We start from the raw sequence: 16,188 nt of genomic DNA on the forward strand, positions 1-16,188 counted from the left end.
CTTGGATGTGTGATCAGCTGGGAGGCAGGATGGAGAGATTGAGATGCTTAGGCAGGAAGGAAGTACAGTGGTACCTCGGTTTTCGAGTGTCTTGGAAGCCAAATGTTTTGGTTTTTGAACACCAAAAACACGGAAGTATATGCTTCCATTTTCAAACGCGCCTTGGAAGTTGAACAACTTCCTCTGCGTTTTTTCCACTTTTCTCCGTTGACTTTGTCAACTGCCCTTTGTGCCTCAGTTGTCGAACATTTTGGCAGTCGAACAGTGTTCCAGAACAGGTGGCGTTCGACAACCGAGGTACCACTGTATAGAGTGTTACATAAGGTAACCAGATTTTTTTCAATGAATCTGGGGGGACTTTTCAACTTCAGTGGATTTTGTTTGGGACTGATTTGTAAATCCGGGGACTGTTCCCGGGAAACGGGGACGTCTGGTAACCTTAGTTACAGCTTCCTGCCAAGACAGACAAAGGAAGCAATCTCACAGAGTTCTGTAGCGTTCCCAAAGCAAAGAAGGATTGGACTCTGATTAATAAAATACACATGAGGCTTGACCAGCAAGACTCTGGGAGGAGGTGCCAATAATAATTCCTGCCCACCCCTCGGCCCAGGTCGTTTTATTCACAAAAGAACTTTTTACACAGTGTTCATAAGAACCCATCAGATTTCCTCTGAGCATTTCAAAAAACCCCACATGGGGACAAAGTTAAAGTTAAAACTACAAACTATTTCCTACTTGAGCATGCATAGTAAAGGTAAAGGGACCCCTGACCATTAGGTCCAGTCGTGGCCGACTCTGGGGTTGCGGCGCTCATCTCGCTTTATTGGCCGAGGGAGCCGGCGTACAGCTTCCAGGTCATGTGACCAGCATGACGAAGCCGCTTCTGGCGAACCAGAGCAGCGCACGGAAACGCCGTTTACCTTCCCCCCTGGAGCAGTACCTATTTATCTGCTTGCATTTTGACGTCCTTTCGAACTGCTAGGTTGGCAGGAGCAGGGACCGAGCAACGGGAGCTCACCCCATCGCAGGGATTCGAACCACCAACCTTCTGATCGGCAAGCCCTAGGCTCTGTGGTTTAACCCACAGCGCCACCCGCGTCCCAAGCATGCATAGTAGTCCAGAGTAAATAAAATAGGAATAAAAGGAGGAATGCATTCAGCAAAACCCCAGAGGCCATAAACAGGAATAAACAGGAGAAACAGGATGGCAGTATTTACCATCTCATTGTGAACTCTCTTCCTGGCCCCTAAGATCTATCTAAAGATTGAACTAAGTAACCTACTATTTTTATGTACTGAGGATGCCTGACGAAGCAACTGTGTTTCAGAATGCTTATACGTGCCTGTCAGGCGTAGAGAAAGCAAATGGCAGAGGTGGAGAGGCTTGTGGAATTCGATCAGAAACAACAGTGGTACCTCGGGTTACATACGCTTCAGGTTACATATACTTCAGGTTACAGACTCTGCTAACCCAGAAATAGTACCTCGGGTTAAGCACTTTGCTTCAGGATGAGAACAGAAATCGTGCTCCGGCGGAGAAAGTGGTGCTTCAGGTTAAGAACAGTTTCAGGTTAAGAACGGACCTCCGGAACGAATTAAGTACTTAACCCAAGGTACCACTGTATTGTCAACAAATCAAACCCAGTCAACGCCATGCTTTCATTGCGGACACAATGGCCTCCTTCATTTTTCATAATTCCTCATAGCAATCCCACCTGACCCCCACACTGTGGATATTTGCACCCCTATAAGTTCTCTCTAGCAAATTTTACAGAAAAGCTCTGAGCCTCTGCCCCTTCACGTGCCCATCTGGCAAAGCATGAATTGTTGGTTTGGCGGCAGTTTTGGAGTCCTCTGATTCCTGCTGCCTTTGGAATAAGCAGAGAGGAGAGGCCAGGAGGACTCTGCGGTTGGGTTGGGTTCGTTGGGGGCACATATTTGTTAAAGGGAAAGCCGTCCTCAACCTCAGCCAGCCAGGCACCCTCTCCATATTTGGGGCCTTGTATCCTAGCAGACCCGACAGTGACCCTTTCTCTCCTGGACAGGTGGGGAGTCGTGTGGGGGTGAAGCGCTGCACTGACGACACCATGCACATCCTCATCGACGGAGAGGACATGGGGCCGGCTGCGGCTGGAGTGGCCAAGGTAAAGGGCCGGGCGCAGGCTGAACGTGGCCCTCGCTCCCTTGGTTATTCCCTGAAGTTTTGGTAACTCTATGCTACACATTCAATCTGTCCCATGACCCTCCAATGCCATTAGGGTTATTATCCTGCTGGTGCCAAAATAGGCTTCCGAGTGGCTTGCAAGTATAAGGACAAACCTATTTTTGCTGGTTCAGCCCTGGGACGCCTGGTTTTTCTTTCAAAGTAAGTCGGAAGGCCGGTTTCCAATCGGGTCTCCGTCATCATGAGCTGACGAGAGTCTCCTTGCAAACGTGATTCGCTGCCTCACCACCCTCGTTGCCCAAAGTGCCGCCGACAATATATCCACAGTGGTGTCGTTAAAAATATTCAGTAACATAGGTGGGCTCTATCCCTTTTTTAAAAAAAATAAATAAATTTCATTTTCACTTTTACCATTTGACATCATACCTGAATCGTAATCATTTTACAAATAGGATTCTCAGAATCCCTGAACTTCCCTCCACGGTTCCCCCAGATATTATTTTCAAACTGCGTCGTATCATAGTCTTCATGTTTTGTTAAAACTCCATTTTTATCATAGTTCTCACTTGGCTGTAAGTGTTTTTAAAATCCTGCCAATGTTTTCAATTGTTTACAGTGTTCTTTCAATGAAGAAAAAATCCTCATTCTTGGTTAAATTTATTGTTCTCTTGATCTTTGATTTTCTCGGTCATTTTGTCAGTCTGGCGTAGTCTATCATCCATAGGTTGGGCTTTAACCATCAGGTCTCTTAGGTTTTGCCGTCTTCCTTTTCCTTCACCTTCTTCCCTGCAACCCCTAAAAACATAAGAGACCCACTAGACTCAGGCCATCAACGTTACTGAATATTTTTTATGACTCCACCGTATTGTGAACTCCCATGAAAGAGACTGTCTCTCTTCCTTCAAATAATACGATTCATATTTCTATATAATAAGTGAGGAGGAATTAAAGAACCTTTTAATGAGGGTGAAAGAGGAGAGTGCAAAATATGGTCTGAAGCTCAACATCAAAAAAATGAAGATCATGGCCACTGGTCCCATCACCTCCTGGAAAATAGAAGGGGAAGAAATGGAGGCAGTGAGAGATTTTACTTTCTTGGGCTCCATGATCACTGCAGATGGTGACAGCAGTCACGATATTAAAAGACGTCTGCTTCTTGGGAGAAAGGCGATGGCAAACCTAGACAGCATCTTAAAAAGCAGAGACATCACCTTGCCAACAAAGGTCCGTATAGTTAAAGCTCTGGTTTTCCCAGTAGTGATGTATGGAAGTGAGAGCTGGACCACAAAGAAGACTGATCGCCAAAGAATTGATGCTTTTGAATTCTGCTGCTGGAGGAGACTCTTGAGAGTCCCATGGACTGCAAGAAGATCAAACCTCTCCATTCTGAAGGAAATCAGCCCTGAGTGCTCACTGGAAGGACAGATCCTGAAGCTGAGGCTCCAAGACTTTGGCCACCGCATGAGAATAGAAGACTCCCTGGAAAAGACCCTGATGTTGGGAAAGATGGAGGGCACAAGGAGAAGGGGACAACAGAGGATGAGATGGTGGGACTGTGTTCTCAAAGAGACCAGCATGAGTTTGACCAAACTGCGGGAGGCAGTGGAAGACAGGAGGGCCTGGCGTGCTCTGGTCCAGGGGGCCACGAAGAGTCGGACACCACTAAACGACTCAACAACAACATGAAAATGTAGCTGATTATAGTCACTGTGTCAGATTATTGTATTTTTTTTTTGCACTTCCTTTCTCCCTCTTGCTTCCTTCACTTTATCTTTTATCAACCAAAATTAATTTAATAAAATCTTAACATATATATATATATAAATAAATAAAATGGGAGCTAAGAGAGGAGAGGCTCGGAGGAGCCCCTTGATTCCTCCACCCCTCACCCTGCCTGCCCCTTCCCCGCAGAACGTCTACGTGGTGCTCGATCTCTACGGGAGAGTCACGTCCGTCTCCATCGTCAGCTCCACCATGCTGGAAGAGGCAGACGGCACCAAGCCCCCCTCCGTCACCTCGGAGCCCTACAGCGAAGAGGAAGAGGAGGAGGAAGCAGCCACCCCTGTGAGTGTTTGCAATGAGCATGCCCCAAATATTGGGCAAAATTTTTATATTCTCTCTCTCTCTATATATATATAATTATTTGGTTTTTCAAATTAAAATTTTACAGAGATATATCAAACATCAGTCATAAAAACAACAGCCCAAGGAATCACCTGGACTTCCTTTTGTGGGTCCTGTTATTTATCATTTCCTTCTGTGTCTAATAATAATAATAATAATAATAATAATAATAATAATAATAATAATTTATACCCCGCCTATCTGGCTGAGTTTCCCCAGCCACTCTGGGCAGCTCCCAATTGAGTGATAAAAACAACACAGCATTAAATATTAAAAACTTCCCTAATTTTATTGGTGTTAACCGCCCTGAGCCTGGCTTTGGCCGGTGAGGGCGGGGTATACCGTATTTTTTGCACCATAACACTCACTTTTTTCCTCCTAGAAAGTAAGGGGAAATGTCTGTGCGTGTTATGGAGCGAATGCCTGCGGGTGGCGGGGGGGGGGGATCTGCTGCAGTCGTGAGCAGAGGATCCATGGTTCCCCTTCCTTCCCTCCTCCGTGATTACAAAGCATGGATCCACATGGATCCTCAGGATTTTTGCATTGGGCTACTCCAAACTCACTGTCAGATCACATGTCTGTGGCCACAGCATGAACCACAAAAATCATATATCCACTATTTCGTTTAGAATATTTTTTTTCTTGTTTTCCTCCTCTAAAAACTACGTGCGTGTTATGGTCTGGTGCGTGTTATAGAGCGAAAAATACGGTAAATGAATTTTATTATTATTATTATAGTCCACTGCATCAGGAGGGTGCCAGGTGAGGAGAGCCTGGCCTGTGTTGGCTGGAGTCAACGCTCCAGGGTTTCAGGCCCGGCGTGTGTTTCTTAGCCCAGCCCTACGTGGGATTGACCGATAATAAAATAAATCACAATAACAGACTTTCTCCAGGCGCCTCTCCCACCAAACTGCGCCCCTTCCCCTATGCCTCTAGCCGGCTCTTTCCGTCCCCCTGACTCTGCGTCTCTCTCTCTCTCTCTCCCAGTGCGAGAACGAAGCCCCAGCGGCCACGTCCTCCATGGAGTTCCTGGAGAACCACGGCAAGAACATTCTCCTCTCCAACAACAACCTGACGGCCACGCGCGTCTCCAGCTACAACCAGGGCATCGTGGTCGTGGCGCAGCCCCTGCCGCCGCAGCAGCTCTTCCAGGTGGGTTCGAGGAGGAGGAGGGCAGGTGTTTGGGGCCACAGAAAAACCTCTGGAGGGCATGGGGTTTGTGAAGGCCATTGTAGGGTAAGAAATAAATAAATACTGTCTACGGCAGGCATGCCCAAAGTCTGTTTCGTGGGCCTAATCCGGCCCCTGTGGCAGTTTATTTCCTGGGGTAAAATCCTAAAAAAAAACCCTCAACGACTTCAACCCTAAAAAAAGTTCAACAACCTCAACCCTAAAATAAGCTCAACAACTTCAGTCGTAAAAAATGTTCAACAACTTTGGGGTAAAATCCTCAAGAAAGCTCAACAACTTCAGCCCTAAAAAAAGGTCGTCACTTACATCTGGCCCTCTTTGAAAAAAGTTTGGACACCACTCATCTCTGGGGAGGGTTACTGTGTCTGTTTGCTGCTATGCTATGTACCGTGTTTTTCGCTCCATAAGACGCACTTTTCCCCTCCTAAAAAGTAAGGGGAAATGTGTGTGTGTCTTATGGAGTGAATGCAGGGGGGAGGCAGGCAGGAAAAGCCCCCAAGAGCTTCACACAAGCTCCGCGCAGCCTGTCCGCTGCTCTTTGGGGATGGGGGAAGGGAAAATAATATTTTTTTTCTTGATTTCCCCCTCTAAAAACTAGGTGCACCTTATGATTGAGTGTGCCTTATGGAGCTAAAAATGCAGTGGTTTTTGTGCTTTCCTATTTTAAACCACCCTGCAGTCCTCGGGTGGAGGGCTGTATGGAAATTGAATAAATAAAAATAAATAAGCGGTGTCGCACCAGTGTTAAGACTGTGGCACATGCATTGGTGTGTGTGTGTGTTCTCGCATGCTGTCTCTACCCCCGCCCTGTGGCAAAACCTCTCGGCTCACATCCTGCCCTGTCTGTCCTCAGTTCCAGATAGACTCCTTGAATCAGCAGTGGACGTCGTCGCTCTCCTTGGGCGTCATTGGCAGTTCTCCCGAGCGCCTCAATTTCCCCGCCACAGCCTGCTCCCTCAAGCGCTCCACCTGGCTGCTGCAACGCGATTCGGTCTTCCACAACTCCCTCAAGGTGAGAGGAGGGAGGGAGGCATTGGGCTGGGTTCTTTTCAAATACATTCTGTGGCTTCCACCCTCACCCCCATACAGTGGTACCTCGGGTTAAGTACTTAATTCGTTCCAGAGGTCTGCTCCTAACCTGAAACTGTTCTTAACCTGAAGCACCACTTTAGCTAATGGGGCCTTCTGCTGCCGCCGTGCGAAGTTCTTAACACGAGGTGATATTTCTGGGTTAGTGGAGTCTGTAACCTGAAGCGTATGTAACCTGAAGCGTATGTAACCGGAGGTACCACTGTATTTATTTATTGTGTTGACATTGTTTCAGAACAGGCTTCCTCAACCTCAGCCCTCCTGATGTTTCGAGACTACAATTCCCATCATCCCTGACCACTGGTCCTGCTAGCTAGAGATCATGGGAGTTGTAGGCCAAAAACATCTGGAGGGCTGAGGTTGGGGAAGCCTGCTCCTGCCAACCTAGCAGTTCGAAAGCACATCAAAGTGCAAGTAGATCAATAGGTACTGCTCTGGCAGGAAGGTAAACGGCGTTTCCATGCGCTGCTCTGGTTCGCCAGAAGCGGCTTAGTCATGCTGGCCACATGACCCGGAAGCTGTACGCCGGCTGCCTCAGCCAATAAAGCGAGATGAGCACCGCAACCCCAGAGTCCGCCACGACTGGACCTAATGGTCAGGGGTCCCTTTACCTTTAAGCAAGATAAGGCCCAGGGGCCGGATCTGGCCCAATTACCTTCTCAATCTGGCCTGCGGACAGTCTGGGAATCAGCGTGTTTTTACATGAGTAGAATGCTTTTATTTAAAATGCATCTCTGGGTTACTTGTGGGGCACAGAAATTCGTTCATTCCCCCCCCAAAAAAAAATATAGTCTGGCCCCACAAGGTCTGAGGGACAGTGGAGTGGCCCCCTGCTGAAAGAGTTTGCTGACCCCTGCTCTATATAGCTCCATGCTCCTTTCATTTTTTTTTTGAAGTAATATTTATTGAACAATTAATAAAAGTACAGAATAAAAAGAAAACATTTAACAGAGTAAAAAACAAAAAAACAAAAAACACCAACAAACAGAACAGAAAAAAATAGAGTTTTCATATCCTATACTTCATCACTAGTTTCTTGACCTCCTCACACCTCCCTTTTTGTATTCCAGTTCAGATATTTAGTTCAGCAAATCCTTACCCTCTATCCTTAACTTTACTCAAAATCTTAACCTATATTAAAAATACATTTTCCCTCATTATCTATCTATATTTACATATTCTTAGTAATCTTTTTACCAACATTGCTTATTTTCCATCCAACGTCTTTAACATTCATAGATTTTACAGTATTTCTGTAGATATTCTTTAAACTTTTTCCAATCTTCTTCCACCAACTCCTCTCCCTGGTCCATCCTTCTTTCAGACATGGTGATATATCCTCAGTATATTGCCATGTCTAGCTGGTGATGCATCACAGTGGAGTTCATATGGTTGGCTTGGCGGACCATGTGCGCAGACCCTCCGCCCTTGCGGAGCTGAGCGCTCCCTCTTCTCCAAACACCCAGCGTTTCCTCCTCCCTCCACTCCAGATCTGTGAGAACTACGGCCCCAACCTGGACACCTGCCCCGAGGGGACGGTGCTGGGCCTCCTGGTGGATTCGAGCAGCTGCCTCCATCTCTACGTCAACGGCATGGACCAGGGGGTGGCCGCACAGGACATCTCGAACCCCTGCTACGTCCTCATCGACCTCTATGGGCAGTGCGAGCAGGTGAGAGCAGTTTGGGTTTCCCCCAAGGATTTTTTTGGTGCAGGCTGTTTCCATGGGCATGCTATGTGACCTGATGGTGAATTTGGGGTGACCCAATGCAAAAACCCTGAGGATCCATGGGCTGTTACCTCCTCCCTCCCAGGCAGCCTCCTTTATCTCTAGCATCCCTTATCTCCCTTCCCGATCTCTTGCCGATCAGCTGCTTCCTTTCAACACCCCCTTCCCTCTTTCAAAAAAAAGAGCATGATCTGCTTTTTGCCCCTGGGCAATTTGGCTCCAGGGACCACGCATTCACTCCATGAGACGCACAGACATTTCCCCATACATTTTAGTAAGAAAAAAAGTGCATCTTATGGATCTAAAAATACGGTATATATTTTGTGGTTTCATATTTTGATTTTGTTCTGTGAATCGCTCAGAGACCTCCGGGTATAGGATGATATATTATTAATAATAATTTTATTATTAATAATAATAAGACCTTCACGGTCAGAGGCAGTAATGCTTTTGAAGACCAGTTGCTGGAAGCTCTGGGACGGGAGAGGGCTTCCTCCTCTTCCCAGATCTCTGTCCTTATTTTCCCTGCTTCTCAAGCACTGCTTTCTTCCTAGGTTACGATCGTGACGAACGACACTCCAGCCGTGGGCGCGGAGGGGGCGGACCCCCACAACCAGGGCGACATGGAGAAGGCAGACATGGTGGACGGTGAGTAAACAGCCCCACCCCGTCTCCCCTTTGCTTTTCCAGGACTGGTCTTCCTTGTTTTTGCAAACCTTGCTGCTGCTCACAGTGCAAGTTTGTCAGTGTTTTGAAAAAGAAAATGTTCTGACCTCCTTTTCACTCCTTTGCCTAGTCCTCAGACCTTAGTTGGCACAAAAGAGTCTCTGAGAAAGAGTATTCTTGCAGAGTACAGTGGTACCTTGGGTTAAGTACTTAATTCGTTCCGGAGGTCCGCTCTTAACCTGAAACTGTTCGTAACCTGAAGCACCACTTTAGCTAATGGGGCCTCCTGCTGCTGCCACGCTGCCGGAGCACGATTTCTGTTCTCATCCTGAAGCAAAGTTCTTAACCTGAAGCACTATTTCTGGGTTAGCGGAGTCTGTAACCTGAAGCGTATGTAACCTGAAGCGTATGTAACCCGGGGTACCACTGTATTGCTGCTTTTATTCTTAAAAAGTCTTCTCCAACCATGATCGACAGCTTTTACACACACCAGACACAACCAGCTTTCTACCATCCAACCAACCCACACCCAACACTAATATTGACCACTCTATATATGTTGTTGTTGAGTCGTGTCCGCCTCTTCGTGACCCCCTGGACCAGAGCACGCCAGGCCCTCCTGTCTTCCACTGCCTCCCGCAGTTTGGTCAAACTCATGCTGGTCTCTTCGAGAACACTGTCCCACCATCTCGCCCTCTTTCGTCCCCTTCTCCTTGTGCCCTCCATCTTTCCCAGCATCAGGGTCTTTTCCAGGGAGTCTTCTCTTCTCCTGTAGTGGCCAAAGTCTTGGAGCCTCAGCTTCAGGATCTGTCCTTCCAGTGAGCACTCAGGGCTGATTTCCTTCAGAATGGAGAGGTTGGATCTTCTTGCAGTCCATGGGACTCTCAAGAGTCTCCTCCAGCACCAGAATTCAAAATAATAATAATAATAATAATTTATTATTTATACCCCGCCCATCTGGCTGGGCCTCCCCAGCCACTCTGGGCAGCTTCCATAAAAACCAAAAATAAAAACCAAAAGCATCAATTCTTTGGCGATCAGCCTTCTTTATCGTCCAGCTCTCACTTCCATACATCACTACTGGGAAAACAACAGCTTTAACTATACAGACCTTTGTCGGCAAGATGATGCCTCTGCTTTTTAAGATGCTGTCTAGGTTTGTCATTGCACTCTATATATATACAGGTACAATTTGGTGAAAGGTTGCGTGAGTCATTGTAGGCCGCTGACTCATCCTGACTTAGTTCTTTCAGCATTAAAGAAACAGCGGCCAATTTTTTAGCCGTGACAAAGTTCTGATAGCCAAAGGTGGCACATATCACCTGGAGAGGTGTGGGTGTCTGACTCACCTGTATTTGCAGGTATCAAGGAGAGTGTCTGCTGGACTCCCCCCGTAGACCTGAACACCATGAAGACCTGTGAATATCACGCCCTCTGTGCCCGCTTCAAAGACCTCCTGCTGCTGCCTGGTGAGCAAAATTAGGCACATTTGCATAGATTTGCATGATTTATTCCATGCCGGCTGGTCCTAGGAACATGCACAAATTATATTTATGCTATTTTTTATTTTTTGTATTTTAAAAAACTGTTTAGGAGAGAGCCTTCTCTTTTCTCTTCTCTCCTCCCTGGCTTTTTTCTGGCCCATGTAGGACCAGTCTGGATAGTTCACCTTGCTGAAGACTTGACGTTTTCATCCCCAAAAAAGTTTTTGATTTGAGTTTCTGCTGAAATGAGGCTGCATTTTAATGTTTTAATGTTGTATTTTAATCTTGTTTTTTAAGTTGTATTTCAATTAATTGTTTTTATATCTGGTGTTAGCCGCCCTGAGCCCGGTCTTGGCTGGAGAGGGCAGGGTATAAATAAAATTTATTATTATTATTATTCTCCAACCAGTTCCCTTCGGACATTTTGGACTACAAAGCCCATCAGCCAGCGGGGCTCAGCCACATGGGAGTTGTAGTCCAAGACGATCTGGAGGAAACCAGATTAGGGAAGGCTTTCTTAGAAAATGAGGAAGGGTGTGTAGAAATCAGACATGGCTAATTGAATACTTCAATTTTTTAAATAGAAGCACCTCTTCCAGATGGGCCTGCCAGGAACGATGCACCATTACAGAACTACAGTTCCCAGAGTTCCCTGGGAAGAGGGGTTGATGGTTAAACCACTCCGGGAGGGGGAAGGAGGTCTCAGCACCCTTAACAAACTACACTTCCCAGGATTCCTTGGGCAGAAGCCAAGGAATGGCTTGTTTTTATATCTGGTGTTAGCCGCCCTGAGCCCGGTCTTGGCTGGAGAGGGCAGGGTATCACAGTGTTTCAAATGCGTGGTGCAAATGTGGCCTTATCTGCCCATTTCATGAAACTTATACACCGTTTGGTTGTAAAAAACAACAGCAACAACCCTGAAAATAGTTTACAAAACAGATAAAAGAATAAAATTATCTGTAAGCAAAATTAACAAAAATTGGGGGCCTTTGAAATTAAAATGGACTAAAAACCGATTGGGATGGATCTACACACAGGAAAAAACACGCTATAAGTGCGTCAGAAATTAAATCATTAAAACAAAAGGGGGGAAATGGTTATGTAAAATCGCAAAGATGTTTTATTTTTAATTGCTCTCCAGTGCCATTGGCTGTTGCATGTTATAACGCACTCAAAACACTGTTTTTTGAGTAAGGTAGCTGAGTCCTCGTAGCAGGTTTCTTACCTTCTGAGTAAACACAAATGCCCTGTGTCCAGGGCAGCTGTTTATCAGCTCCATCTGGTACGCAGGATGAGACCCTCCCTGCCGGCGGACTGTCTCGCCAGAGTGGTGCATGCTCTGGTTATCTCCCGCTTGGACTACTGCAATGCGCTCTACGGGGGGCTACCTTTGAAGGTGACCCGGAAACTACAACTAATCCAGAATGCGGCAGCCAGACTGGTGACTGGGAGCGGCCGCCGAGACCACATAACACCGGTCTTGAAAGACCTACATTGGCTCCCAGTACGTTTCTGAGCACAATTCAAAGTGCTGCTGTTGACCTTTAAACCCTAAATGGCCTCAAAGGCCCAGTAGACCTGGAGGAGCATCTCCACCTCCATCGTTCTGCCCAGACACTGATTTCCAGCTCCGAGGGCCTTCTGGCGGTTCCCTCATTGCGAGAAGCAAAGCTACAGGGAACCAGGCAGAGGGCCTTCTCGGTAGTGGCACCCGTCCTGTGGAACGCCCTCCCACCAGATGTCAAAGAGAAAAATAACTACCAAACTTTTAGAAGACATCTGAAGGCAGCCCTGTTTAGGGGAGCTTTTAATGTTTAATAGGTTATTGTATTTTAGTGTTTTGTTGGAAGCCGCCCATTCTGGCAGGGGAAGCCCAGCCAGATGGGTGGGGTATAAATAATAAATTATTATTATTACTTTTGAGTGATGTCAATAGGCAGGGAGTTCCACAGTTCAGACTCTGCCACACTAAAACAGCTTGCTCTTTATTCGTTTTCAAAATGTGAATGCTATAGCCTTGCCAAAGGTTCTTTTTAGTGGCAGAACGCGCAGGGGCATATTTTGGGTTCCCCTCCCCTTTTTTTTCTGACCTTGGCTGCTTCTGCCTCATCCAATCTCTTTCGCCAGACGACTACTTCGTGGAAGACCCCAAATTCAGCCTTTGCTACTGCGAGTCGTGTCACAAGCTCCGGGGCGATGAGGCCTACTACAAGCGGGGGGAGCCTCCCCGGGACTACGCTCTACCTTTCGGGTGGTGCCGTTTTAACCTCAGGTACGGAGGTCGGACGCGGGTGGCGCTGCGGGCTAAACCACAGAGCCTAGGACTTGCCGATCAGAAGGTCGGCGGTTCGAATCCCCGTGATGGGGTGAGCTCCCGTTCCTCAGTCCCTGCTCCTGCCAACCTAGCAGTTCGAAAGCACGTCAAAGTGCAAGTAGATCAATAGGTACCACTCCGGCGGGAAGGTAAAGGGCGTTTCCGTGCACTGCTCTGGTTTCCCAGAAGCGGCTTAGTCATGCTGGCCACATGACCCGGAAGCTGTACGGCGGCTCCATCGGCCAGTAAAGCGAGACTAGCGCCGCAACCCCAGAGTCAGCCACGACTGGATGTACGGTAATGGTCAGGGGTCCCTTTACCTTTACCTACGGAGGCTGGATTGGAAAGCCGGGGGGGGGCAGGCCTAACACCGAGCAAATTGGCAAACATACATACAGTGGTACCTCGGTTCTCAAACTTGATCCGTTCCAGAAGTCCATTTCAAAACCAAAACATTCCAAAACCAAGGCGCGCTTTCCCATAGAAATCAATGCAAAACGGATCAATCCGTTCCAGACTCTCCTGGCTTCAGCAGAGAGGGAGAACTTCGCAGCGCCCCTTCAGCCAAGCAGGAGGAGAAATGGAAGGGGCTCCGTTTCTCCTGCCGCTTGGCTGAAGGGGCGCTGAGCAGAGAGGGGGAGAATTTTTTTTTCTTGTTCTCCCCCTCTAAAATAAGGTGCGTCCTATGTAGCGAAAAATACGGTAGATATCGGAAAATATGGCTCAGGCCAATGCTTCACCAATGGCATTCCTTCTTTTCTGTGGGTTCATTCCCCCCCCCCGGCACCCCGAAATAACCCTTTCCTCTCCTCTCGGCAGGGTGAATCCCCGGTTGGAGGTGGGCAGCACCTGTAAGAAATGGCACATGGCCTATCACGGGACGAGCATCGGATCTGTCCGGCGCATGCTGGATCAAGGGGAGCTGGTGCCAGGTAAGGGGGTGCCCAGGTTGTGTTTTCTGGGGGGTACGGAATGCCAGCTTCTGCCTCCGCAATGCTTTTCCTCCCCCTGCTCATCGGACAGCCCAAATTTTGTTCCTAGGAAACCGCATCCCATGAGAGTTCATGGGGGAAAGGAAACATACCCACTTTGAATTCTGTGGTTTTACACATAACAACCACCCCCTGCTCCTCAGCAGGTCTTAAAATTAGGTGAATAAAACCTTAGAAGAACAACAACACACATGACATACAATGGTCCCTTGGTTCTCAAACGCCTTGGTACTCAAACAATTTGGAGCCCAAACACTGCAAGCCCAGAAGTAGGTGTTCCAGTTTGCAAACTTTTTTCAGAAGCTGAACGTGCTCCGTTTTGAGTGTTGCGCTTCCGTTTTGAGTGTTACAGCAAGGTCTGTCTGTTTTTGCTATTTATTTTGTGTTTTTGTTTTTACTGCTCTTTTTTATGACTGTGTAGAACCCAGTCCAGCTACTGATTGATTGATTGTGTGACTGCAGTACATTGCTTACTGCTTTCATTTTATGGATCAACGGTCTCGTTAGATAGTAAAATTCACATTAAATTGCTGTTTTAGGGGTTGTTTTTAAAAGTCTGGAACAGGTTAATCCATTTTGCATTACTTTTTATGGGAAAGCACACCTTTGTTTTGGAACGGAGTTCCGGAACGGATGAAGTTTGAGAACCAAGGTCCCACTGTACTGCTCTGTGTCGTGATTTATTTAACAAAATAAATAAAGGCAACATGGAGTAGCCATGTGTGGAAACCTCAGCACACACGAACTCAAACCTCAGAGGGCAGTGCAAGCTACCGATCTAGACATCCCCAAGAGAGTGTGGAAGACAGTGTGGTATAGGGGTTGGAACAGGGCTCAGCAAACTTTTTCAGCAGGGGGCTGGTCCACTGTCCCTCGGACCTTGTGGGGGGCAGACTATATTTTGAATGGGGAAATAAAATGAATGAATAAAATGAACGTTGCTTCATCAGCAGAAACGTCCTAAGCAGTTTGCAAAACGCAATGTGAAATATTCGTTTAAAAAAACTGATAATATAAAACAGGCATGTCCAACTCCCAAGAGCAGGGGTCAGCAAACTTTTTCAGCAGGGGGTCAGTCCACTGTCCCTCAGACCTTGTGGGGGGCCAGACTATATTTGGTGGGGGGGAATGAATGAATTCCTATGCCCCACAAATAACCCAGAGATGCATTTTAAGTAAAAGGACACATTCTACTCATGTAAAAACACGCTGATTCCCGGACCGTCCGTGGGCCGGATTGAGAAGGCGATTGGGTCGGATCTGGCCTCCGGGCCTCAGCTTGCCTACCCATGCCCAAGAGACTGTGATCTACTCCCACTATATAAAAAAACTGGCAGTGATCTACCCTTTGGATTGACCATTGTGGAGTTTTTTTTTGGGGGGGGGCTGATCAACCAGGATCACACGATCGGCCAGGAAAGCCCCGCAATTGACCGGTTGCGTATGCCTGATATATAAAGCCAAATTGATGTAAGATTTATCAGAGTAGAAGTAAAAGCCATGCGTCTAAAACAAATGATACGTAATAAGAATTGCCCGTTAAAATGCCATGAATGCAGGCCTTCCTAAGCAAGCAAGAACCGTCCCAGGATTTAGAAGGCAATTGGGCCAGATCCGGGCCTTAGTTTGTCTACCCATGATGTCAGGTCTTGCTTTTTGCGTTGTTATTATTATTATCGTTGTTGAGATTTATACGCCGCCCTTCATCCAAAGACCGCAGGGCGGTTTACAGCCTAGACACTGAAAACGGAGGCACCAAATACATAGCCTAACAGTGGGAACAAGCAATCGCCGCTTCCCCCGTAAGCCCATCGGGAGAGGCTGATTCCACCTTGTGTCTCTTCGTCCCCGCTCTTCGCAGGAAGCACGTCGATCCTGAGCTGCCGCCCGGTCAAGGCGGACCCGCAAGGCGGCAACGGCGGAGGTGGCGGCGGCGTGGGTGGCGGGGGCGGCAGCGGGGGGTACCACGAGCCCGAGGAGAACAGCTCCCACGGGCGCGAGGATCCTCAGCGCGTCCTGCTGTCTCCCACGCTGCGCTACGCCGGACTGGAGCCTTTCGCCACCAAAGTGCAGTACGTATCCTGGTGTGTGTGTGTGTGTGTGTGTGTGTGTGTGCTGTTACTGGGACCTTCGGCAAGCCTGGCCGAGGAGCTGGTGGGAGGGGGGGCAGTGTGGCGCAGTGGTTAGAGCACCGCTTCTCGAACCCGGGTCCCCTAGCTGTTGTTGGACTACAACTCCCATCATCCCTGGCTGCTAGGGATGGTGGGAGTTGTAGTCCGACAACAGCTGGGGGTCCGGGTTTGAGAAACGTTGGCATTGAGAGTGTCTGACCCTAGGAGCTGGGAGACCAGGGTTCGGATCCCGCAGCTCAGCTTGGGGGGGGGCAGTCGCTGCCTTTCTCTGACTAACCTACCTCAAGGGTGGTTGTAATCGACAA

At 47.8% G+C, this 16,188-nt stretch overlaps 1 protein-coding gene across 1 annotated transcript in view; it reads left to right on the top strand.

The window, feature by feature from the left end:
- Positions 1–16,188, top strand: part of NEURL4 (neuralized E3 ubiquitin protein ligase 4) — a gene marked incomplete at its 5' end in the record, with an annotated part of 79,546 nt that overhangs the window by 60,113 nt on the left and 3,245 nt on the right. The window contains 10 exons of the mRNA XM_082197480.1: positions 2,046–2,144; positions 4,076–4,228; positions 5,276–5,440; positions 6,333–6,491; positions 8,059–8,238; positions 8,850–8,943; positions 10,323–10,430; positions 12,573–12,717; positions 13,579–13,691; positions 15,613–15,823. Of these exons, the coding sequence (XP_082053606.1) occupies positions 2,046–2,144; positions 4,076–4,228; positions 5,276–5,440; positions 6,333–6,491; positions 8,059–8,238; positions 8,850–8,943; positions 10,323–10,430; positions 12,573–12,717; positions 13,579–13,691; positions 15,613–15,823 (1,427 nt within the window). The remainder of the gene's footprint in view (positions 1–2,045; positions 2,145–4,075; positions 4,229–5,275; positions 5,441–6,332; positions 6,492–8,058; positions 8,239–8,849; positions 8,944–10,322; positions 10,431–12,572; positions 12,718–13,578; positions 13,692–15,612; positions 15,824–16,188) is intronic.

This window comes from Podarcis vaucheri (assembly GCF_965113315.1).
Source record: "Podarcis vaucheri genome assembly, chromosome: 13".
In the NCBI taxonomy this organism is placed as follows: Eukaryota; Metazoa; Chordata; class Lepidosauria; order Squamata; family Lacertidae; genus Podarcis; species Podarcis vaucheri.